At 39.9% G+C, this 27,059-nt stretch overlaps 1 protein-coding gene across 5 annotated transcripts in view; it reads left to right on the top strand.

Moving 5' to 3' along the window:
* Positions 1–209: 209 nt before the first annotated feature.
* kif21a (kinesin family member 21A) overlaps positions 210–27,059 on the top strand; it is a 138,300-nt gene continuing 111,450 nt past the window's right edge. For 3 of the 5 annotated variants that reach the window (XM_073066261.1, XM_073066260.1, XM_073066259.1), the window contains exon 1: positions 210–585. In XM_073066261.1, the coding sequence (XP_072922362.1) occupies positions 551–585 (35 nt within the window). In that variant the 5' untranslated portion in view covers positions 210–550. The remainder of the gene's footprint in view (positions 586–27,059) is intronic. The other 2 variants (XM_073066258.1, XM_073066257.1) reach the window with 1 other exon arrangement.

Raw genomic sequence — 27,059 nt, 5'->3', positions numbered from 1 at the left:
CTTGACCGGTTTACCATTCAGGAATTCGTCCATGGGGGGTGGGGGGGGGGTTTCCTTTTTAAAACCTTGCTCCACAGCCGGAGGGTGGTCGCCATTGCCCTGTGATACAGGGGTCGGGGCGGGGCTGGGCCGTGGCCCGGTCAGCCAATAGCGAGTGGCGGGGGAGGTGCCGCGTCGGGCGGTTCGCTGTCTCCCCGTGCGGCTTGGCTTGGCTCGGCTCCGGCGGCGCATTGCGGATCGACGGCCAGGCTGAAACGGCGGCGGCGGCGCTGCTGCTATCGTGGGGGGGGTGGGAGGAGCTTTTGTAGACGGCGCCGACTGGGTGACCGGCGACCACTCCTTCACCTCCATCTCTCTCGCGTCCCAGTCGGGGGGGATGAGAAGGACGTCGTTTGGCTCCGTCCAGCCTCAGTCTTGCCCGGATCCTCATCGGATGGGCTCCCGGCAGAGTCTCCCATCCGCAGGGAGAAAGGCAGCGCGTTGAGTGGCTCTCGTTCCCTTGCTCCAGGTTTTATTTTAAGAGGCTTGCTCCCTGAACCGAGTCGGTACAATGGCGGATGACTGCTCCGTCAGGGTGGCTGTCAGGTAAGGCCGTGTGGACAGGTTATCTATTTTTTCACCGCACATCGTTTTTTTTTATCTTACAGCTAAATTCGATTGCTTGTCATTCAAATACGCATAATTTTAGCATTTTATGTCCTTTTGAAAAATGCCGGTTGATTGGATTTTTTTTAACGATGAGCAAAGAAGGTTGGATAAAACGGTTATTTTTTAGTACAGTATACATTTTCATCGGTTTGGAATAAGAAGGGAGGGGAGAGAGAAGCAAAGAGGTCTAGATTTCAAGTCATTGCTTGAAGGATTCGAGATGAGAAAACATTGCATGCAACGTTTAAGAACTGGCCGCCTTAAAGATGGCAGAGGTAAGAATCCTCATCATATTTAGGCAGTTCTTGAATGCACACTTGAAAAGCTGCGAGCCACAAAGCACCATATCCAGCATTGGACGCCGAGGTTAAGCTAGTTAGATTTATTTTGAGGCTTAATAGACTGATCGGCTTTATGTTTAAATTATTTTCTGTGCGTTGCAGGTTACTGTACTAAGTATTTTACCTCATCTCAAAGTGATCTATCTTTTATTTCTATGGTTTGATTTCAAATATTCCAAGTGACTGTTCGGCTGTTCTGTTAACGTCATTCTAGTTGCTTGTCAGCTGTGGTGCGAATTTTTTTTTAAAAAAAGCAAGGCTGTTTAATGGATAAACACGGTTTTCTGCAGGTTCATGCTCTCTTAGTGTTTATCTCTCCAATCACATGATATCAACTCTTCCTCCGTCCCCACCCCTCCCAGAAAATGATGGATGTTACTGTGCACAATGTAGTGTTTTTTTGTGGAGAGAAAATAAGATGTTGTCCATTGATGATGGCATCCTGTGAAGATACACTATTGTATGTGTTTTCTGATGACATCCAGCTCTACCTTACATGACTTTCATTATCTCATGCTGCCTACTTCACAGCCTACGACTTGCCTGTTCTTTGTATAAATGCAGTACTGGAGTTTCCACTGACAAAATGTTGGTCTGACTGAAGCCATTGTCTTTGAATCCCACACACATTCTGTTTAGCTGAAAATTCCATCTCTCTCCCTGGCTGACAAACATAGCCAAACTGCCTGACTTATCTAATATGTATAATGTTTTGAGATGTCTATTGCAATGATTCGGGCACACAAAATTTTCCCTGTGTGCAAAATTAGGTGTTGTGTTTTGTGATGGACTATTTAAGAGCTGATTCTGTGGGGTGAGGCTTGGGGGTTTCTTTTTTCAAACAGACATGGGCTGAGTGGCCTTGTGGGCTGTATTTACAGTGACATCTATGTTGTGCAGAATGCTATATGCCTTGTTTGCAGAGAAAACTTCTTCATTCCTGTGGTATAGTTTCAAACATGTACAAGCTACTTCTCTTGATTTCAACAAGAAACGGGGGAAAAAAATGCCTTCAGGAGAGCCATTAGCTCTGTAATTTCATTTACCTATCTCCACTATTATGTAACATTGACCCTAATTGACCTTTGCTCAAGCCTCAGATAATCTACTGGAAAACCACTGCCACACTTGCTCCCTTTTACAGTTTGCAGTTCCAGAACATTTGCTTTGCTCTTCATTAATTAAAGTGCATCCAAAACATTGCAGCATTTGTTCTCACTTGGACCAGGTCACCCTATCTTGCACCTCTGTTCTTGTTGATGTATGCTAATTTTCCAATATCTGTGGTCTTTGAATTTTGACCTCTTGAGTATATGTGTTTGTATATTATGTTATATTTAAATTAAGTACCTTTGGCAAAGCCCTTTCTACTGAATTTTTTTAAAATTATCTGTCTCCCCAACCCCTTGGTGCCTTCGACGTTGCTTAATCTAACCCTTTAACTGGGTATTTGTTCACTTTTTGTATTTCCTTTTGTGGTTTGAAATAAGATTCCATTCATTAACACTTTCTCAAATTCCTTGCAATGTTTTGTTGCATTTGGTGCATTTAGGCCCATTTCAGAAGATTTGTGTACTTGCGATCTTTCAAATTACACAGTCAAAAAAGTATTTTGAGACTATTTTTGTGTTCTTGTTTAGGGTTTGGTATTGCTAACCTTTCCTTAGGCAGATTTTGTGTCTCTCTTTGATCAGCATGCCTTTACTTGTCTAATATTAAATTTTAGCAAAGGTCTAGCAATTTAAAAGGAAACTGCGGTCAGTTCAATATACTCTCAAATAAGCTCTTTGAACATAAAGTGTGAAAGTACTTATTATAGACCAGTTATCTCCAAAAGCAGTGAAGAGTCATCCCTTGAATTAATTCTTCAATCATTTCTGTGCGTAACTGATCTCCACCATGGAGTTCCAAATGTATTACATTTTGAGTTGTTATCTTGAATTTTGGAGAATGTAGTTAATAATGGTATTCATTTCCCAAAATTACTTAAGTCCTTAAATTAGATTATTTGTGGTATTCTGTATAGAACATAGAACAATACAGCACAGTACAAGCCCTTTGGCCCACAATGTTGTGCCGACCCTTAAACCCTGCCTCCCATATAACCCCCCACCTTAAATTCCTCCATATACCTGCATAGTAGTCAAAACTATCAATCAAAACAGTTACTTGAAGTAAATAGAATAAATTAGTATATTCATCTGTTCTTCATTGAATGATTATTTTTGGAAGAAGAATAATAAGCTGAACTATTTTCTAAAATAGTTATAATCATTTTGTCATGTCTATTTGCTTCATTCTGCAAAATAATTTTGTCAGAAAATACAAATGTGGAGTGGATTTGTTTTTAAATTTACACTGGATAGATTTCACTTCACAGATGTGACTTGCTGATTCTTTTGCTGCAAACAGTCTGCTGGAAGAACTCAGCAGATCAAGCAGCATCTGTGGGAGAAAAGGAATTCTTGCCATTTTATAGTTTGCTTCTGAAAATAACTTTTTTGGTTTAGAATATGGCACAAAAATTTTAAATAGAAGTGGGACTTCATTGGCCATCTTCAATTTTTTTTTAAAGATTAGTTTTGTGTTATGTACATTGAAACCTACAGTGAAATGTGTTATTTTCGTCAAATCAGTTTGAAATCTGGGAGGAAGCCCATCTGGTCACGGGGAAAATGTACAAACACCTTACAGACAACGGCAGGAATTGAACCCCAATTGCTGGTGTTATAAAGCGATTGCACAAACTGCTACAACACTGTGCAGTCCTCTTTGGTGTTTTATGAGACTGAAATTATGATTGTTCAGGTCCTGTATGGCAAATAAAATCATTACTGTAGTCATACATTAACTTAAAATGGTGTTGGTGAAAGCGATGGTAAGATATTAACAATCAGCAGAAAGGCTATTGAACTTTCAAAGCCCATTCTTTCATGTAAGAAACAAAAGCAGAAATAGACTTTTCAGCAACTTGCTCTCATTTTCTATCATATGGTAAGATCATGACTGATATTTTGAGCCTCACTTTCCAGCATAATCTTGTATCCCTTGATTTCTTAAGTACCTGTATTTCAAAAATTATCAGTCATTGAACAAGTGCAAAGTATCATGGTGAACTTTTCCATCAAAAAATTATACATCAGATGTCTAATACCACAGCACAAAAATTCTGTTGCTACTATGATATTTGGTTTGCAGTGTGGCTTTCAATGGTGTTAGAATTTTGCTTGATTCAATATTTTCATGTTGAGTTTTAACATGCCATGCAAGAATGTTTGGAGAAATTATTTTGTATTTTGGAAGGCCCGAGTATCTTACTTATTGATACCACCAAGGTAATAATCTCTGGATTACTACCAGTGCCATGTGCTAGTCAGAGTAGAAATAGGAGGATATTTCAGATGAATACGTGGCTTGAAAAATGGTGCAAGGGGGAGGGATTCAAATTTCTGGGGCATTGGAACCAGTTCTGGGGGAGGTGGGACCGGTATAAACAGGACGGTCTGCACCTGGGCTGGACTGGAACCAATGTCCTAGGGGGAGCGTTTGCTACTGCTGTTCAGGAGGCTTTAAACTAATGTGGCAGGGGGATAGGAACAAGTGCAGAGGGACAGAGGGGTGTAAAATGAGGGTCGAAGCAAAAAGTAGTAAGGTGAAAAATAAAAGTGGCAGGCAGGCAAATCCAGGGCAAAAAGCAAAAAGAGCCACTTTTCAACATAATTGTATAAGGGCTAAGAGTGTTGTAAAAACAAGCCTGAAGGCTTTGTGTGTCAATGCGAGGAGCATTCGTAACAAGGTGGATGAATTGAATGTGTAGATAGTTATTAATGAATATAATATAGTTGGGATCACAGAGACATGGCTCCAGGGTGACCAAGAATGGGAGCTCAACATCCAGGGATATTCAATATTCAGGAGGGATAGACAGGAAAGAAAAGGAGGTGGGGTATCATTGCTGGTTAGAGAGGAGATTAACGCAATAGAAAGGAAGGACATTAGCCTGGAGGATGTGGAATCGATATTGGTAGAGCTGCATAACACTAAGGGGCAGAAAACGCTGGTGGGAGTTGTGTACAGGCCACCTAACAGTAGTAGTGAGGTTGGGGATGGCATTAAACAAGAAATTAGAAATGCGTGCAATAAAGGAACAGTAGTTATAATGGGTGACTTCAATCTACATATAGATTGGGTGTACCAAATTGGTAAGGGAGCTGAGGAAGAGGATTTCTTGGAATGTATGCGGGATGGTTTTCTGAACCAATATGTCGAGGAACCAACTAGAGAGCAGGCCATTCTAGATTGGGTATTGAGCAATGAGGAAGGGTTAGTTAGCAATCTTGTCGTGTGAGGCCCCTTGGGTAAGAGTGACCATAATATGGTGGAATTCTTCATTAAGATGGAGAGTGACGTAGTTAATTCAGAAACAAAGGTTCTGAACTTAAAGAAGGGTAACTTTGAAGGTATGAGACATGAATTAGCTAAGATAGACTGGCAAATGATACTTCAAGGGTTGACGGTGGATATGCAATGGCAAGCATTTAAAGATCGCATGGATGAACTACAACAATTGTTCATCCCAGTTTGGCAAAAGAATAAACCAGGGAAGGTAGTGCACCCGTGGCTGACAAGGGAAATTAGGGATAGTATCAAGTCCAAAGAAGAAACATATAAATTAGCAAAAAAAAGCGGCACACCTGAGGACTGGGAGAAATTCAGAGACCAGCAGAGGAGGACAAAGGGCTTAATTAGGAAAGGGAAAAAAGATTGAGAGAAAGCTGGCAGGGAACATAAAAACTGACTGTAAAAGCTTTTATAGATACGTGAAAAGAAAAAGATTGTTCAAGACAAATGTAGGTCCTTTACAGTCAGAAACAGGTGAATTGATCATAGGGAGCAAAAACATGGCAGACCAATTGAGTAACTACTTTGGTTCTGTCTTGAAATAGTAAGGGACCGAGGGTCTAGTGAGATGGAGGAACTGAGGGAAATACATGTTAGTAGGGAAGTGGTGTTGGGTAAATTGAAGGGATTAAAGGCAGATAAATCCCCAGGGCCAGATGGTCTGCATCCCAGAGTGCTTAAGGAAGTAGCCCAAGAAATAGTGGATGCCTTAGTGATAATTTTTCAAAACTCCTTAGATTCTGGATTAGTTCCTGAGAATGTAACCCCCCTTTTTAAAAAAGGAGGGAGAGAGAAACCGGGGAATTATAGACCGGTTAGTCTGACATCGGTGGTGGGGAAAATGCTAGAGTCGGTTATCAAAGATGTGATAACAGCACATTTGGAAAGAGGTGAAATCATCAGACAAAGTCAGCATGGATTTGTGAAAGGAAAATTGTGTCGGACGAATCTTATAGAATTTTTTAAGATGTAACTAATAGAGTGGATGGGGAGAGCCAGTGGATGTGGTAAATTTAGATTTTCAAAAGGCTTTTGACAAGGTCCCACACAGGAGGTTAGTGTGCAAACTTAAAGCACACGGTATTGGGGGTATGGTATTGATGTGGATAGAGAATTGGTTGGCAGACAGGAAGCAAAGAGTGGGAGTAAATGGGACCTTTTCAGAATGGCAGGCAGTGACTCGTGGGGTACCGCAAGGCTCAGTGCTGGGACCCCAGTTGTTTACAATATATATTAATGATTTAGATGAGGGAATTAAATGCAGCATCTCCAAGTTTGCGGATGACACGAAGCTGGGCAGCGGTGTTAGCTGTGAGGAGGATGCTAAGAGGATGCAGGGTGACTTAGATAGGTTAGGTGAGTGGGCCAATTCATGGCAGATGCAATTTAATGTGGATAAATGTGAGGTTATCCACTTTGGTTGCAAGAACAGGAAAACAGATCATTATCTGAACGGTGGCCAATTAGGAAAAGGTGAGATGCAACAAGACCTGGGTGTCATTGTACATCAGTCATTGAAGGTGGGCATGCAGGTACAGCAGGTGGTGAAAAAGGCAAATGGTATGTTGGCATTCATAGCAAAAGGATCTGAGTACAGGAGCAGGGAGGTTCTACTACAGTTGTACAAGGCCTTGGTGAGACTGCACCTAGAATATTGTGTGCAGTTTTGGTCCCCTAATCTGAGGAAAGACATACTTGCCATAGAGGGAGTACAGAGAAGGTTCACCAGATTGATTCCTGGGATGGCAGGACTTTTATATGAAGAAAGACTGGATCGACTAGGCTTATACTCACTGGAATTTAGAAGATTGAGGGGGGGGGGAATCTTATTGAAACGTATAAAATTTTAAAGGGATTGGACAGGCTAGATGCAGGAAGATTGTTTCCGATGTAGGGGAAGTCCAGAACGAGGGGTCACAGTTTACGGATAAAGGGGAAGCCTTTTAGGACCGAGATGAGGAAAAACTTCTTCACACAGAGAGTGGTGAATCTGTGGAATTCTCTGCCACAGGAAACAGTTGAGGCCAGTTCATTGGCTATATTTAAGAGGAAGTTAGATCTGGCCCTTGTGGCTAAAGGGATCAGGGGGTATGGAGAGAAAGCAGGTACAGGGTTCTCAGTTGGATGATCAGCCATGATCATACTGAATGGCGGTGCAGGCTCGAAGGGCCGAATGGCCTACTCTTGCACCTATTTTCTATGTTTCTATAGATGGGAGCCTGCTAATTACGGAAATCAGAATCTTGCCTTCTGTATCAATGACTGACACAAACGTGAGTTCTCAAAGAAACAATTGTGTAGTTTCATTTTATACCATTGTTGGCACACAGCTCCTTGTACTGACTGATCCTGTTTTACTGCTGAATTATAGTTAGTGACTTGTGCTGATGGGGTAAATAGTATGCATTGTATTTGTGTACTATTTTACCTCAGAAATCTAGTTTCCATAAATGTTTAGCATTTTGTGGTAAATATCAAGTATATAGTATGTTATAAGGCACTCTTTGTTACTTTTAGACAACGCATCTTTATTCAACTGTCTACCGAAAATATTTTCATTACTTTCTGTTAATTCATGATTTGTCTATGACATTGTGCGTTAATAATCTTAACTGTGTTAAATCAGTTGTTTATTGTTAATGCATCAAATAATACTGAAGTAAAAACGATGCTGTAAGTTCTTGAAGATTAAGCTACGTACTTGTGAAGAGGAAATGTTTATTTCAGTTGTGCAACAGCCTTAGTATGATGCCTTTGGAATTTATGAACAATTCAGCAACCTTTTCCAAAATATTCTTATTTCAGAGCAAATGGGTAATTCTGAAAGCCATTCAGGATGCCTTTTTACTATAAATCCTGGTTTGTAATTAGCAATTTTAGTCAGTTATTTCACTCTAGTTCTTCCTAAACAGTAGGTTAGAATCTCTTAACAAAGGAACATTAATATAGAGTTTACTCCCTTGGAGCTTTATCTGTTCTGCATTGATGTGATGGCTGTTCTGTAATTTAACTCCATGTGGCTAACTTTTATTTCAGTATCACTGGTTAGTAATTAAATTAGCATCATACTACTTCAGTGCCTTGAGCTTCTGAAATGCAATGTACAAGTGCTTGCAATCTTTGCTTTTGAAAGTCTTATTTTGTCATTTTAGCTTGTGCTGCTTGCTCAGAATTCTTATTTGGGTGAAAGTCAGCAGCTTCAATTAACTCAATTTCTACATTTTTATCAGAACTGGCCAGTTCTGTAGATTATCCACCTGTGATACCAACACATTTTTTCTCAGCTAATGCTCACTGATCTGACGGGCATTTCCTAAAGCATTAATATGTTCTTTGCAGTGTGTACATGTCCATTTATTCCAGGTACCAGCTTCTTTCATTAATCTGTCAATCAAGTGGCTTCATCAACTGCTCATCAGCAAAGGACCCATTCTGTCATTAATATACTGTTTGTTTTCTTGCATTCCCATTTCTGAATTCAGATTCAGTTTATTGTCATTTAGAAACCACAAATGCAATGCAGTTAAAAAATGAGACAATGTTCCCCCAGAATGATATCACAAAAGCAAATGACAAAACAGACTACACCAGAAATTTAAAGGTTTTAACGGTTTTCAATCTGAAATAGCCCTCTGTTTCTCCTTTCACAAACGCTGTCTGATCTGCTGAGTTCATAGCAGCTCCATTTTTGCAGGATCAGCAGATTTAGGATGAGCAGTTTGACCAACTGCTCCTCTTTGTGTTTCACAACCAGACACTGTTGATTTTGTTCCTTTGGTTTTATATAAGGCACAGATTCTTCAGTTTATTATCGTCCATGTTCAGTATCAATCTGAATAGAAACAACTAGTCAAAAATGGCTTTCTAGTTTTAAAGTGCAAGGGATTGATTATACATTTTATCTGGCAGTGATTGGATAAAAATTGAAGTACAAGATTTGACTTAAGTTTTTTTAACATTCCTTTTCAGTACAAGAGCCTACTTAATAGTTTGGGTTTTTGATCCAGTTATTTCAGCACCAACCTTCCTGTCCTTGGTCTGTGCATTGATCAAGCAGCCTTGATGTGCTTCAAAAACCAGCAACGTGAAGCCTTTACTTGGCACTGAGCAGATAGCAATTTTTTTTAACAGGCAAAGCAGTCAAACCAGGAGATTTGGCCACAATATTTGAATGCAGTGTTGAAAGTAACAATGAAAAAGGGTTATTGTCAGTGCTTAACAGTAGTTGTTGTTAAACTGTTGCTATGTGTGACTGTATAGAATAACAAAATCCTGACTTGTTAAGATTTGGAAGTTAATCAATTGTTTTCAACAGATATTGGTACAGACATCCTTCAGCCGAGTTCACAGTAGATGGTGGAACTAGGCCAACTGGCTTACACTCCCTGTGATTAATCATAGGAGCATTAAGATCTGTTATCAGTAAAAACAATGTTAAAGATGTGAAGAGTGTTTGGATAGATGAGTCGTTGGCTGTCACATTTTTGAGTTTTATTGGAACAATGTTCTAGCTACAACCTTAATACATTCCCATGAGGAAGACAGGAGGAGGGAATTCAAGCAAGACCTTTCCGGAAAGTTAAAAAGAACATTTCACAGATGATTGACACAAGATGACTAAGGAAAGTGGTGAGATGAGGATGTAGGATAGCAGATGGGTAGTAGAGATAAAGGCTACTGGCTGTCAGCAAAGAAAGATGTTCTAATTCTGGATGGGATAAAATTGATGAAATACAAAGAAGATTAAGGTGGATAAATCACCAAGTCCAGGTGGGATGCATCCTTGGTTGCTGACAGGAAGTATAGGTGATCAGAAATATTCAGATAAGGATGTAGGGATAAAAACAGTAACTTCAGGCTGGTAAATGTGATTTTGGTGATGGAAAATGTTTAGGAAAGAATAATGAGGATAGAACTGAGCAAGTGTGGCTTGATTAGACATCCTAGCATAGATTTGTTCAAGGCAATGTGGTGTATCTAGATTTCCAAAGTATTTGATAAATCACCACATAACAGGCTTTTCAATAAATTACCACATAACAGGGTGTTCTGTAACAGCATTGATGGAAAGTAAATGAAGTAATAGGAGGTGTAGGAGTGAAAGGTTACTTTAGACTGTAGGGAAGTACAGTCAGCCCTCCTTATCTGTGAGGGATTGGTTCCGGGACTCCTCGTGGATACCAAAAAATGCGGATGTTCAAGTCCCTTATTCAACCTGTCTCAATGCGGTGGACCTTAGGACCCAGTGGAACCCCAGACCTTATTTAACCTGTCTTAGTACAGTGGACATTAGGACCCGGCGGCGGTCTCTGAGTCTGCAGTGTTTCTGTTCACGAAAATAATCACGATTACGATCGAAAATAAAGTGGAAATAATAAAGAGATTGGAAAGAGGTGAAACACCATCGGTCATTGTAAAAGCGTTAGGCTACTTCGGTCAACGATCGGAACAATTTTAAAGGATAAAGTGAGAAAGGCCCTGCCCTGATGAAAGCTACAATTATTACTAAGCAATACAGTGGTTAAATTATTGGGTTTTGGGGTTTTGAGTTTTTGATCCTCCACATCAACCCAGCACGGATGGAGAGCGCACTCAGAAGCAGTCTGTCACTGGATTGAACTCGGGAACTTCTGTTCCCAAGCTCGGCGCTGAAACATAAGTTCTTAAATGTTTTATTTGCATTGAAAGGTAAAATATATACTAAGACAAACGTTGGACTAACTGAAGCTAAATAATACCAGATGTACCTGTTCCGACTTACTCGGTAAGAGAACTTATGTTTTTTTTAATCCCGATCCACAATAAGCCACACATATCCTCCGGTATACTTTAAATTAGCTCTAGATTATTTATAATACCTAATACAATGTAAATGCTATGTAAAGTAGTTGTTATACTGCATTGTTTAGAGAATAATGACAAGTAACTAAAGTCTGTACATGCTCGAGCAACAAGTGCTGGAAGAGCACTTCTGGGTTTTTTCGATTCGCGGTTGGTTGAATTCGCAGATGAGGAACTCGCGGATAAGGAGGGCCGACTTTATATTATTTTGAAAATTGATCTTTCATTTTACTGAGTCTGCACTGACGAACTTTCACCCATTTAATCTAATCCAATTTATATTCTCTCCACAGTTCCAACTCCCAACCTTCCTCCCAATTCTATAACTGGCCTACGTACTAGCGGCAATTCTCATTGGCCAGTTAACCTATCAACTGGCATTTCTTTGGGATGTAGGAGAAAATGGGAACACTTGGAGAAAACTCATAAGGTCATAGGCAGAACTTGTAAACTACACAGAGCAACCAAAGTCAAGAATGTTCCTGGATTACTGGAACTGAGTTCCCTGGAAGTTGATACCAGGCAGGAAGAAAAAAGAATATGGAGGCAATAACATGTCAAGGGTACAAAACAATGGTTTGAGCAAGGAAAGAACTTTTGGTAAAAGAGAAACAAAAAAACCCGATGCTACAAATCTGAAATAAAATGAAAATCATGGAAATGATAGATCAGGGTGTGTGTTAAGGACAAGAAAACTTCACATTTTAGGCCAATAATCTTTCATCAGATTTGAACATTAACTCAGGTGCTTGGGTACTGAGCATTTCCAACATTTTTATGTGCTTTTATCTTTGAATAAAACAGTGCTTATGAGAATTATGCCCATTTCCCTATGTTACATTTGAGGGGGGAAAAGTGTAGAGGCTTCAGAGAATGCAGAATGAACTTTCTGAAATGTGGATGAGGAAGTCAATAGAATGGAGAAGCTGAAACTGTTTTTCATGGAACAAAGGAATTTGGGAGAGAATTGGGTAGGGGTACTTAAAGATATAGACTGAAGATGGATACACTGTTCTCAGTAGATGGATCAATTTAATATAAAGATGATGTGCAAAATGACAGAAGGAATAATTCCTACTTGCCCGATTTTTTTTTTTCTCTCTCTCTCTGGGCATCAATGTCTCAGAGGATATATCTGGGGTCAATGTGCCCGTGCAGTCACGAAGAAAAATGCCTGCATCTCTGCTTTGTTAGGAAATTTGAGGAGATTGGAACATCACCAAAGACTGTTGAGAATTTCTATAGATGTACAATGAAGAGGCTTCTAACTGTTTGCGTCACAAGGTCACGCAGAGGGATGTAGACTCAGTCAGGTCAATCACAAGCTCAACCCTCCCCATCATTAAGGACATCTTCAAAAGGTGGTGCCTCAAGAAGGTGCTATCCATTACCTAGAGGCCTTATCATCCAGGGCTTGCCATGTTCAAGAAGGAAGTCTGAAGACCCACACTGAATAATTTAGGAGCAACTTGTTCCCCTCTGCTGTCAGATTTCTGAACAATCTATGAACATTGTTGTTATTCCATTTTTTGCCCTATTAATTACTTCATAATTTATAATAATTTCTTTATCTTTGGACTGTATTGCTGCTGTGAAACAACAAATGTTAGATCCTAAAGGTCTGTGATTCTAATTCTGAAATGAAATTAGGATGAGGAAGTCATAGAATTCATCTGAGTATTCAGAGCTGGTTAAGTATCTGACAAGAAGGAATTTGCAAGGCATGTGGATCTGACTGGATTGCTCTTGTGCGTAGCCAGCACAGATCTGATGGGTGGAATGATTGCCTTCCCTGCTGAAAACATTTGTAAGTTGTTTGTGTCAATGTGCGGAAATTGGTTTTGATTATACTAATGTTTATTATACTAAATATAATTTTGATTATACTAATATTTATCTTAAGCAATGCAACTACGGTAATATGCAGAAATTGAAAATAGTGCAAGAATTAAGTTTCAGGAAATTTGGGCTGTGCAACATTGGTTAAAGTAACAATTTAAGTTGCAATGGGATGAAGGCTGTGGTGAATTCAAGAAACTGGACAGAAACAAATTTATGATTAGCTGTGCATCCCAAAGTTTTCATTTCATAATTTGGGCAAGAAACTATCTCAGATTTTGTTAGCTTTTTAGTTGGAATTAATTTGGAATATTTTGCGAAAAGCTGTGTCAGTTATAGGATGTCAGCAGTTATTTGAAATAAAAATGTCAGCTTTTGTAGTTTACCAAAGAATAATGTATGCACTGTTCTAAGCAGTTGAGGAATTGTGGGATTTTCTAAATAAATTTCAACTGGAAAAACTGAAGTTTCTCTTGGCTGTTCTCTCCTGCTTGGTGGAAATTGCAGTTCTGCCATTTGAATGGAAATGTGGTTATAACTGGCAGTATTTTTTCCATATTTAAATAAAATATTGAGAAGACCAAAATAATTAGTATCCTGTTTCAATGACTATTGGCCTGTAGTTGTAACATTGACCTCAATGAAGTGCTTTGAGAATTTGGTAATGGCCCACATCAGTGCCAGTCCCCTGCTAATCTAGATCCCCTGCAGCTTGGATAAGGGCAAAATGGGGTCTTTAGTAGGTACCATCTGCCTCTCCCTACATTCAGCACTGGATCACTTCAACAACTAGAGTGCATATGTCAGGATACTATACCTTGACTACAGCTCAGCTTTCAACAATGTAATATATAAAGTCACCTTAATTCCTAGACCTTGTCTTTATGCATTCCCAAATGCTACTGACTTCTTGACTTCCTGACTGGTACAGTTGATTTAGTTAGTCAGAATTGGTCATAAAATTTTATGACTCTCAGCTCTGGTGGTCCCCACGGTTGTGTACTCAGTCCCCTGCTCTACGCCCTGTGCACCCATGACTGTGTGGTATCTTTGTTGTAAGATACAATGCCAACTGGTTATTCAAGTACCCCTATTATTGGCTAGGTCAACCACAATGATGAGGCAGTAAAAGAAAGAGCTCTGGAACTTCCTCATGGTGTCAAAACAAAACAACCTACCGCTTAATGTCAACAAGATGAATGAGTTTATTGACCTAAGGAAGTGGGTGCCACAAACTCAACCCCATCTTTATCACCCAGTATATTGTAGAAGTGGTTGACAACTTCAAGTTCCTTGGCATCCGTATCACAAGTAACATCACCTATTCCCTTCATACTGTGGTTATCAAGAAAGCACATCTGCTTCATGTACTTTATTAAGCTTTCTCCCCACTGCTCATTTTTCTGAACCAGTTATCTCTTTCTTACCCCTTCCCAGCAATGCTGTTGTGTTATCGTACTCTTAACTCTATCTCTGGTTATTCCATTCTTGACAGTTAACATTTCATTTTTGCACTACTATTTTTTCATCATTTTGTTGTTCTCCACTTGTTATATTTATTATTACCATGTATGTTGTTTACTCTGTAAGATTCATGTGGATATGTTCTCGATAGGACAATAACTTAATCTATCTTGAAGATGAGAAGGGGGCACCTAATGATGGGAGCATACATTCTAAAGGGAAGTAAATATTTGCTGGGTATTTCTTGGGAATAAATCGGTATTTGATGTCATCAACTCTATTATAAAAGTGATGGGGGTGGGTGATGGTAGGAGACTGTAACTAATGCTTTTAGGGTGTAGGTACTGCAAGTGTACTACATACCCTGGAAAAGTAATTTGGTTAATGTGCAATTAACTTTGTTTTTGATCCCCTAAAACCGCATACAGTTAATTATACAAACCATATTTCAAGATGTATTCCTCCTCAGCCTATGTGATGAGGAATTTGCAGAATTGCTCTCTCCCATTTTTTTTCTCTCGTCATGCTGGGCTTTGTTATGTTACTAACACTGTTTTTGTTACTTATTTTTCCTTTTCCTTGTTTGGACCTGCAGTACTGATTTAACTTATTGCTGTGGAAGCAGTGCATCTGTCTCTTTCCAGATGCGTCTCTGGTGATCGGACTTTTAACAAGTGGCCAATGCTTGACAGATTGCAGTAGCATTCAGCAGGTTCAGAATCAAAGCATATTTACTGTACAGCTCTGCAGATAACTATTTCATTTTATTCAGTTAAAAAAAATATTCTTCTAAAGAATGGATTCAAAGGCCATTCTGCATGAGTGAAAAACTCTGGGATAGTTTCAACAAATGATACTTGTGCATGATACTGTTTTTTAAAAAAAATATATTTTTAATGGCATACCAAATTTTCTGAAATGACTAGTCAGATTAGGTTTGTGAATATGGCGTGCATTGTAATATGGGTTTAAGTGTTCCCTGTGGTTTCTGGTTGTTAAATTTGCACTATAAGTAAATTAAGTTTTATCCTATTTTGAACTTGTGGATGATTCAGGCAATTAGCATGGTTTGCTTCCCAGATGAAGTTAGTTTGTTTTTTTTTGAAAAGGAACCTTTTCTTTCCTGAAGTTGGAGGCCTGTCTGTGTGTGAAGGTGGGGAAGGAACTTGTTTTTGCTTTTGTCTTGTTCTGCAACCAGCACATCCTTGGATATGTTGGTTGTTAATGCAAACCATGCATTTCATTGTATACACTGGAAATCGCAGATGCTGGAAATCCAATGCAACAAACACAAAATGCTGGAGGAATTCAGCAAGTCAGACAGCATCTATGGAAATGAATTCAGTTGACATTTTGGACTAAGACCCTTCTTTAGGACTGGAAAGACGGGGAAGACGCCAGAATAAAAAGGTATGGGGAGGGGACTAAGGATAGGATTTTATTGAGTGTTTGAACATATATGTGATTAAATAAATCTGAATGCCTTTTGCCTTGGCCATTTGCTGTTGATTGCTACAGATTCAGTAACGCGATTCTCCCTATTGTTCATGTGATGCTTTGCATCTGTATGAAGCATATAAATTGAAGGAAACCCGTATCTTAAATAAGGAAATTTCAATTGCATTGATCTGAGCAGCGAAAATTCATGTTTTGAGAATTGTTTTGTTTATGCATCAGTGCTGAAGGGGAAGGAGGAGTTGCTAGTATGTATGAATTGGAAAGGGTTCACATGGCCTCAAAGGGCCATGAAAATACTTCATCTGAACACGTGTGAATACTTCATTTTGGGCAAAATAGTGCTACCACTGAGACAAGGTTGATTCATATTTATCATTTGCTATTCCATGTTTTTGGTAGTATAGGAACTCCTCTTAAAGATTAGCTTCATTTGTCCCGTGTACATTAAAATGCACAGTGAAATGTGTCATTTGTGTCAAATCAAATCCAAAGTTGTGCTGGGCAGCAAGTGTTGCCAAGCTTCCAGCATAGTATGCTCCCCATAACTCACTAACCCTACAATATTGGAATGTGGGAAGAAACCGGAGCACCCAGAGGAAACAAACACGCTCACGAAAGAACATGCAGTTAGTGGTGGGAATTGCATCCTGATCTTGCACCCAGAGCCGTAAAGCATCATGCTAATCACTGTATTGATTTTTCCTTTTGTTGCACTCATAATGTCAGAAATTCTTCATGCATACTTAAGCTTTTGGGGTCAAATAGATTATGCACTTAGCTTTTTCATGTTGTATTTTTCTTTTAGCATTTGGTTGTTGACTGATGGAGATGATTTGCAAAAATGTTCTGAAGATTACACAACATTTTTAAAGCAGGGTGAATAGTTGTATGCGCTGTTTTCAGGGGCTGAGTTCTCTTTGAAAAGTGATTGTCACATTAAAGATTGTCTTTGGAAGACAGAATCAAGTGTGTAAAGAAGCTTTCTCACTCCACCCTTTCTAAATAGATTGAATTGCATTAAATCCAGATATGAGCCACAAAACTATATATCACGCTACTCGCTACTGATTCATTCCTTTCAATGTCTGAGCCCTAATTCAAACTCAGGATTCTGTTTTTTTTAAAAAGTTTGTGTTTCTGAACCACTTCTTTAAAGGTAGTCATTTTATTTAACAATACCGTTGTCACATTGGTGAAATGTACCCTATTTTGCTCCAGGAAGTTCATTTTGCTGCTCTGCAGACTGGGCAATTCTGCTTAATCAAGGGATAATAAATTATATTCTAACTTGGATTGTCGCAGTAACAAGACACAACTGCGGGATGTACTCAGAGCAGTGTCCTAGCCTCAACTAACATCATAATTTCAGAAGTGAGAATGTGCAATCATCAGCAAAAAAATACTTAATTCTATTTCCAATTCCTCAATGGATAAAGTGGTTACAGCAAGACTGCAACAGTATTCCAGTATTGGAATCAAGATCATGTTTATTCATCATGAAATGCATTATTTATGTTAACCAACGCACCTGAGGGTGTGGTGGGGTAGCCTACAAGCATCCTCTGTTCAAAAAAGGGGGTTCAAGAGCTCCTTCTTGAGGGTATGAAATGGCAGCCTTGTATTATAAATTGTGGATTTATGGTAACTGGAGGCTAGAATTCAAATCAATAAAATATTCAGGACCTGCTAAGGAGAATGAGCCAATGTTTTGGATTTGATCACGGTTCTAACACAAGACTGATGGGAATTAAGGTGGTCCTTGGTGGCTTGAATTCCTAATCTTGATTTAGTTAGCTTGTTACCCAACAGCAAGTTTCAAAATGTCAAATATGGGTGTAATTTTGATCTGGATGATTGTTTTGTCAAATTAATAGTTCAATCCAAAAGAAATTGGCAATCCCTCCCTTCTGTTATTTGCCCCTCCCTGATCTGATGCCATCAAATTTTTCTCTGCAGATTAAAACTTGTCCAAATCCTGTTTATTAAGGTGAAATAAAACTTTTCTCTCTATGGATGATACCTGACATACTGAATATTTTCAGGGCTTTCTAGTTTTGTTAAAAGTTTTCAGCATAAAATTAAAAGAAATAATAGAAGGTTTTGTGCAAGTTGCACACGTGATGAGGGTTCAAGTCCTCAGTGAGTTGAACAATTCCCACAATTGGTATATTTTCCTCCTACAATAGTTTTAAGAATGTTGAATCTTGCACATTTTGTTTGTGGTTTTGACTGACTTATCACTGCCATGAAGCAGGGAGCATTGAAAAACTTTAAGATAGGAAATCTGATAATCTTGAGCAACACATAGGTTTTGCTTTTTCATCCAAAATGCATTATCAAAAGTGTAATCTTTTATTTTGGACTCTGTGATGTCAACCATTTATAAACTGTAGCCCAAATAAAGATTAATCTAATGTCTTTGTGTGTAGAGTTAAGCATATCTTAATCAGATTTAAGTGTTTGTTACTATATAGAAAGAGTATGACCAATCATAGGATTTTTCAGATTGTTAACAAAACTTCATACTACTTTAATAAAGCCATTCTAAATCACACTCGGTTAACCTGTGGGGGGGGGGGGGGAGAAGGTTTTTAAAAATTCTTTTAAACTGAGACTAGGTTTTGTTGTATTTTGAAAGAATAAATGGGAATTTGCTGTGTTCTTAAGAATCTAACATAACAAAAGGAACAGGAGGAGGTGATGTCTCTTAAACATCCCCTATTATTTGAGTAAGCCCATGCCTGATCTGCAGCATCTGCCATGATACTGGTAGGTTTTGATTTTAAAGTAGACTTGGTGCAAATTGTTTTCTTGATATCATGTACTGATGGGTGGGGGGGGAAATGGCCAACCTGGGGGAGGCAACAGTGGCCGTGCCTCTGGCAGAGTCTGGCCCTGTAGCTCAGAAGGGTAGAGAAAAGAAGCAGATGGCATCAGTGACAGAGGACTCTATAGTCATGGTGTCAGACAGGAGATTCTGTGAACGCAGGAAAGAAACACGGATGGTAGTTTGCCTCCCAGGTGCCAGGGTCCGGGATGTTTCTGAACGTGTCCATGATATCCTGAAGTGGGAAGGAAAACAGCCAGAGGTCGTGGAACATATTGGTACCAATGACATAGGTGGGAAAAGGGAGGAGGTCCCGAAAACAAACTACAGGGAGTTGAGAAGCAGGACCTCAAAGGTAGTAATCTCGAGGTTACTACCTGTGCCACGTGACAGTGAGTGTAGGAGTAGAATGAGGTGGAAGATAAATGCGTGGCTGAGGGATTGGAACAGGGGTCAGGATTTCAGATTTCTGGATCATTGAGACTTCTTTTGGAGCAGGTGTAACCTGTGCAAACAGGGCTGGTTGCACTTGAATCCGAGGGGCAACAATATCTTGGCTGGGAGGTTTGCTAAGGCTATTGGAAGAAGTTTAAACTAGAATTGCTGGGGGGTGAGAACCAAATAGAAGAGAAGGGTGGTTGGCTCACAAATAGAGAAAGCTTGTAGACAGTGTGAGAGGGAAGACAGGCAGGTGATAGAGAAGGGATGCTCTTAGACCGGTAGTTTGAGGTGTCTCTATTTTAATGCAAGAAGTATAATGAACAAAGCAGATGAGCTTAGAGCGTGGATCAGTACTTGGAGCTGTGATGTGACCATTACTGAGACTTGGATGGTGCAGGGGCAGGAATGGTTACTTCGAGTGCCAGGCTTTAGATGCTTCAAAAAGGACAGGGAGGGAGGCAAAAGTGGTGGGGGGCGTGGCACTGCTGATCAGAGATAGTGTCACGGCTGCAGAAAAGGAGGAAGTCCTGGAGGGATTGTCTACTGAGCCTCTTTGGGTGGAAGTTAGAAACAGGAAGGGGTCAGTAACTCTACTGGGTGTTTTTTTTTATATAGACCACCCAATAGTAACAAGGACATCAAGGAGCAGATAGGGAGACAGATCCTGGAAAGGTGTAATAATAACAGGGTTGTCACGGTGGGAGATTTTAATTTCCCAAATATTGATTGGTGTCTCCCAAGAGTGAGGGGTTTAGATGGGGTGGAGTTTGTTAGGTGTGTTGAGGAAGGTTTCTTGACACAATATGTAGATAAGCCTACAAGAGGAGAGCCTGTACTTGATCTACTATTGGGAAATGAACCTGGTCAGGTGCCAGATCTCACAGTAAGAGAGCATTTTGGAGATAGTGATCACAATTCTATCTTCTTTATCATAGCATTGGAGAGGGATAGGAACAGACAAGTTAAGAAAGCTTTTAATTGGAGTAAGGGGAAATATAAGGCTCTCGAACAGGAACTTGGAAGCATAAATTGGGAACAGATGTTCTCAGGGAAATGTATGGCAGAAATGTGACAAATGTTCTGGGGATATTTGCGTGGAGTTCTGCATGGGTACGTTCCAGTGAGACGGAGAGGATGGTAGGGTACAGGAAGTGTGGTGTACAAAGGCTATTGAAAAAATAAGAAAAGAAAAGCTTATAGAAGGTTCAAAAAACTAGGTAATGATAGAGATCTAGAAGATTATAAGGCTAGCAGGAAGGAGTTTAAGAATGAAATTAGGAGAGCCAGGAGGGGCCATGAGAAGGCCTTGATGAACAAGATTAGGGAAAACCCCAAGGCGTCTACAAGTATGTGAAGAGCAAGAGGATAAGACGTAAGAGAATAGGACCAATCAAGTGTGACAGTGAAAAGGTGTGTATGGAACTGGAGGAGATAGCAGAGGTACTTAATGAATACTTTGCTTCAGTATTCACCACAGAAAAGGATCTTGACGATTGGAGGGATGACTTACAATGGACTGAAAATCATGAGCATATAGATATTAAGAAAGAGGATGTGCCGGAGCTTTTGGAAAGCATCAAATTGGATAAGTCACTGGGACCGGATGAGATGTACCCCAGGCTACTGTGGGATGCGAGGGAGGAGATTGCTGAGCCTCTGGCATTGATCTTTGCATCATCAATGGGGACTGGAGAGGTTCTGGAGGATTGCAGATGTTGTTCCCTTATTCAAGAAAGGGAGTAGAGATAGCGCAGGAAATTATAGACCAGTGAGTCTTACTTCAGTGGTTGTTAAGTGATGGAAAAGATCCTGAGAGACAGGATTTATGAACATTTGGAGAGGCATAATATGATTAGGAGTAGTCAGCATGGCTTTGTCAAAGGCAGGTTGTGCCTTGCGAGCCTGATTGATTTTTTTTTTTGAGGATGTGACTAAACACATTGATGAGTGTTGAGCAGTAGATGTAGTGTATATGGATTTCAACAAGGCATTTGATAAGGTCCCCAATGCAAGGCTTATTGAGAAAGTAAGGAGGCATGGGATCCAAAGGGACATTGCTTTGTGGATTCAGAATTGGCTTGCCCACAGAAGGCAAACAGTGGTTGTAGATGGGTCATATTCTGCATCGAGGTCGGTGACCAGTGGTGTGCGTAGAGATCTGTTCTGGGACCCCTTCTCTTCGTGATTTTTATAAATGACCTGGATGAGGAAGTGGAGGGATGGGTTAGTAAATTTGCTGATGACTCAAGGACATCGATAGGATGCAAAACTGGGCTGAGAAGTGGCACATGGAGTTCAACCCAGATAAGTGAGAGGTGGTTAATTTTGGTAGGTCAAATCTGATGGCAGAATATAGCATTAATGGTAAGACTCTTGGCAGTGTGGAGGATCAGAAGGATCTTAGGGCCCGAGTCCATAGGACACTCAAAGCTGCTACGCAGGTTGACTCTGGTTAAGAAGGCATACAGTGCATTGGTCTTCATCAACCATGGAATTGAATTTAGGAGATGAGAGGTAATGTTGCAGCTATATAGGACTCTGGTCAGACCCCACTTGGGAGTACTGTGCTCATTTCTGGCCGCCTCACTACAGGAAGGATGTGGATACCATAGAAAGGGTGCAGAAGAGATTTACAAGGATATTGCCTGGAATATGAACATGCCTTTATGAGAATAGGTTGAGTGAACTTGCCCTTTTCTCCTTGGAGTGACGGAGGATCAGAGGTGACCTGATAGAGGTGTACAAGATGATGAGAGGCATTGATTGTGTGGATAGTCAAAAGCTGAAGTGGTTAACATGAGAGGGTACAGTTTTAAGGTGCTTGGAAGTAGGTACAGAGGAGATGTCAGGGGCAAGTTTCTTTACGGAGAGAGTGGTGAGTACGTGGAATGGGCTGCCGGCGACAGTAGTTGAGGCAGATACAATAGGGTCTTTTAAGAGACTCCCGGATAGGTACATGGAGCTTAGAAAAACAGAGGGCTATGGGTAACACTATGTAATTTCTAAAGTAAGGATGTGTTTGGCACAGAATTGTGGGCCAAAGGGCCTGTATTATGCTGTAGGTTTTCTATGTTTCTGTGTAATTGACTATAAACTGACATCAGTGATAATAAGGATCTCAGGAGAAAGCCAAAATGGTTCATCCACTCAGCACTTCTGGGTAAATGTGTTTTCAAATGTTTCAGCCTTGTTTTAGCATCTGAAAGTCATCACTGAGGCTGGTGCTTGCCTTGGAGCCACATCCCTCTTTTGGCTGTTTATTTGTGGATCTTCATTCTCAGTTAGGTCAGGCGGGACTGCAAGACTTTGATCTGATCCATTAGTTATGGAATGTTATAGCTTTGTTCTTGCAGTTGAACAGACATGTAGTTTAGTGTTAAAGCTTTAACAGGTTGGCATCTCGTTTTTGGCTAGTTTAGGATGATGGTGAATATCGGTTGCTCAGGCTGAGGCATTTGATGTTGCAGTGTTAGCTGAGCTTGGCAATTAGCTCACAGGTGTTTCATCCCCAGTTGTGGTGACATCCTCAGTGCACAGTTGTTCGTATTCCTCTCTGGGAGGGCTCACGTTTATAACGGTGAGTCCTCCCAAGAGGCATTTGCTTGCCGCAGTCCTGATTGGCTATTTCTTCAGTTAACCTTTGAATTCTGTTGGCTCGCATTTCTTTAGCTGTTTGGGGTTCTTGGATGGTGTCTATTTCAATATGTTTTTGGAGTTATCAGAACAGAACCAGACTTTTAAAAATTCTCATGGGTGCTTCATGTGCCAGCACATTCACAGTATCTCACTTTAACTGTGCACCAAGGATGTCAGCTCAAGTAGGCTAGTTCTATTCCCAATATGTCCTTCTGACTGAGCCGGATTTGATTAAAATGATATAGTTGAGATTATATATTGTACTTGGCAGAAACAAGGATTTAATGAGAATGAATATTTGGAGAAAGTACTCTAATTTCAAACAACCAAAATATGATAAAACCCTGAACTTGATAAGGTGTATCTTTAGATTCTAAAAATTGGCATGGCTATGATTGTATTATTTTCCAAAATTCTCACCCTTCTGAAATAAGCAGATCAGAAAAAGTCTGAGGCCTCTGTCACCATGGATATTGCATCCTAACTGTCTTAATTATGCAAGCCTGGGCAGTATAATATGGAGAGGTAGTAAAACTAATATTACTTTTCAGAATAGGTATGATATAAAATATAGAATGGTTTCTGAAAAGTCCCAGAACCCATTAATCATTGCAACTCAAACATGAGAATATCTGCAGATGCTGGAAATTCAAGCAACACACACAAAATGCTGGTGGAACGCAGCAGGCCAGGCAGCATCTATAGGAAGAAGTACAGTTGATGTTTCGGGTTGAGACCCTTTGTCAGGACTAAGGGAAAAAAGAGATAGTAAGAGATTTGAAAGGGGGAGGGAGAGATCCGAAATGATAGGAGAAGACAGGAGGGGGAGGGATGAAGCTAAGAGTTGGGAAGTTGATTGGCAAAAGGGATACAAAGCTGGAGAAGGGGGAGTATCATAGGACGGAAGGCCTTGGAAGAAAGAAAGGGGGAGGGGAGCACCAAAGGAAGATGGAGAACAGGTAAGGAGTTATTGTGAGAGGGTAAGAGAGAAAAAAACAAATGTAAAAATTAAAAGTTAGGAATGGGGTAAGAAGGGCAGGAGGGGCATGAACAGAAGTTAGAGAAATCAATGTTCATGCCATCAGGTTAGAAGCTACCCAGACGGAATATCAGGTGTTGTTCCTCCAACCTGAGTGTGGCTTCATCTCGACAGTAGAGGAGACCATGGATTGACATATCAGAATGGGAATGGGATGTGGAATTAAAATGTGTGGCCACTGGGAGATCCTGCTTCCTCTGGCGGACAGAGCGTAGGTGTTCAGTGAAACGGTCTCCCAGTCTGCGTCGGGTCTCACAAATATATAGAAGGCCACACCAGGAGCACCGGACTCAGTATATTACCCCAGCAGACTCTCAGGTGAAGTGTCGCCTCACCTGGAAGGACTGTCTGGGGCCCTGAATGGTGGTGAGGGAGGAAGTAACTATCCAGAGCAGACCATGTGATCTGGCTGAGCAGCATGTTTGTACTTAAACTTTTGATTTTCAAATCTAATCAAATTTCTTTGAAGTGAAAGGAAATGGGAGAGTTGATTAATTTAAGACTGGACTTTCAACAGGCATTATCTATAACTTTCATATACCTTTTAGGATATCCCAAAGCAAGTACTTTTGAAGTACAAGCATCATGATTTTTGTCTATGTAAAGTTCATGTTAATACTGCCCCTTTGGAGTTTCTTGTGTAAGATTAGCAGCATTCATTGAACCGTGCAACTTGTAATGGAGTCTTTGACATTGAGCGCAACATTGTTCTGTTGTTAACAAGCAAACACTCACTATTATTGAGATATATAGTGATGCATTCTTGTCATTGTGCTAAACTATTTGCATTGTAATATTATTAAAACAATGGTGGTGTTGTATCAGTGTCTAAGTAGAGGTATTATGAATCGTGTATCACATTCCTATTATAGATTCTAACTTCTAAAATACAGTGGCATGCAAAAGTTTGGACACCCCTGGTTAAAATTTCTGTTACTGTGAATAGTTAAGTGAGTAGAAGATGAATTGATCTCCAAAAGTCATAAAGTTAAAGATGAAACATTCTTTTCAACATTTTAAGCAAGATTAGAGAATTATTTTTGTTTTGCATAATTTCAGAGTGAAAAAAAAGTAAGGAGCACCATGCAAAAGTTTGGGGCACCTGAAGAGATTTGAGCTCTCAGATAACTTTTACCAAGGCCTCAGACCTTAATTAGGTTGTTAGGGCTATGACTTGTTCAAAGTCATCATTAGGAAAGGCCAGGTGATACAAATTTCAAAGCTTTATAAATACCCTGACTCATCAAACCTTGTCCCAACTATCAACAGCCATGGGCTCCTCTAAGCAGCTGCCTAGCACTCTGAAAATTAAATGATGCCCACAAAGCAGGAGAAGGCTATATAGAAGATAGTAAAACGTTTTCAGGTAGCTGTTTCCTCGGTTCCTAATGTAATTAAGAAATGGCAGTTAACAGGACTGGTGGAGGTCAAATTGAGGTATGGAAAACCAAGAAAACTTGCTGAGAGAACTGCTCATAGGATTGCTAGAAAGGCAAATCAAAACCCCTGTTGGACTGCAAAAGCCCTTCAGGAAGATTTAGCAGACTCTGGAGTGGTGGTGCACTGTTCTACTGTGCAGTGACACCTGCACAAATATGACCTTCATGGAAGAGTCATCAGAAGAAAACCTTTCCTGTGTCTTCACCAAAAAATTCAGCGTCAGAAGTTTGCAAAGGAACACCTAAACAAGTCCTGTGGACTGATGAAGTTAAAATAGAACTTTTTGGCCGCAATGAGCAAAGGTATGTTTGGAGAAAAAAGGGTGCAGAATTTCATGAGAACACCTCTCCAACTCTTAAGCACGGGGTTGGATCGATCATGCTTGGGCTTGTGTTGCAGCCAGTGGCACAGGGAACATTTCACTGGTAGAGGGAAGAATGAATTCAATTAAATACCAGCAAATTCTGGAAGCAAACATCACACCATCTATTAAAAAAAGCTGAAGATGAAAAGAGGATGGTTTCTACAACAGGATAATGATCCTAAACACACCTCAAAATCCACAATGGACTACCTCAAGAGGTGCAAGCTGAAGGTTTTGCCATGGCCCTCACAGTTCCCCAACCTAAACATCATCAAAAATCTGTGGATAGACCTCAAAAGAGCAGTGCATGCAAGACGGCCCAAGAATTTCACAGAACTAGAAGCTTTTTTGCAAGGAAGAATGGGCAAAAATCCCCCAAACAAGAATTGAAAGACTCTTAGCTGGCTATGGAAAGCGTTTACAAGCTGTGACACTTGTCAAAGTGGGTGTTACTAAGTACTGACCATGCAGGGTGCCCAAACTTCAGCTTTGGGCCCTTTTCCTTTCTTGTTATTTTGAAACTGTGAAAGATGGAAATAAGAAAGTAATCTTGCTAAAAATATTAAAGAAATGTGTCATCTTTAACTTTATGCCTTTTGGAAATCAGGTCATCTTTTACTCACTTAGCTATTCACAGTAACAGAAATTTTGACCAGGGTGCCCAAACTTTTGCATGCCACTGTAAGTGCAACTTGTTTTGAACAATACAAGATGTTTTGACACCTGTATAACTTGAATGTTGACTCTCAACAAGATTAAAATAATTAAAAAGCAAGCTTTTGGGCTTGTATATTTTGTGATCATCCTTATGTCCTATAGATGAACTAATTAGTAATCCTCTTTTATTTCTTGCTGACACTGATCTTGGAGAATCATCTTAAATATGTAAGAGGTTGCACATAAACAAACAGTTATTTTGAACTTAATTCATTAGCATTTTTGTGTGTTTCGGAAGAACTGAGGAAGAAAATATTAATGTGCCAGTAGAAGTGGAATAAATTTAAATGCACAGTACACTTGAATGGGTTGTTGCCATTTATAACTTAACAAAAATTCATCAGTTTTAATTTTGGTCACTAAAATGGTCCAATATTACTGCAGAGCAAATGTAACTCCAAGATGTTGTTCTGTATTTTCTGGTTTGAGCAGGTTTTCACAGTTGCAACTATGAGAATTTTAAGAGCCACATGTTCATCAGATTGTAAAATTGGCTTGACTGGTACCTGGTCTGTAAATAGAAATGTGTATCCTCTGCTGCAGTTTGAAGCCCAGTTTAATATTTTGGGTCAAAAACAAGTGGGTTTTTTTCTGTTCAAACTC

The sequence above is a fragment of the Hemitrygon akajei genome, chromosome 14 (genome assembly GCF_048418815.1).
Source record: "Hemitrygon akajei chromosome 14, sHemAka1.3, whole genome shotgun sequence".
NCBI classification, from domain to species: Eukaryota; Metazoa; Chordata; class Chondrichthyes; order Myliobatiformes; family Dasyatidae; genus Hemitrygon; species Hemitrygon akajei.
The sequence above is the reverse complement of the archived record's forward strand: the minus strand, read 5'-3'. Positions and strand labels throughout refer to the sequence as shown.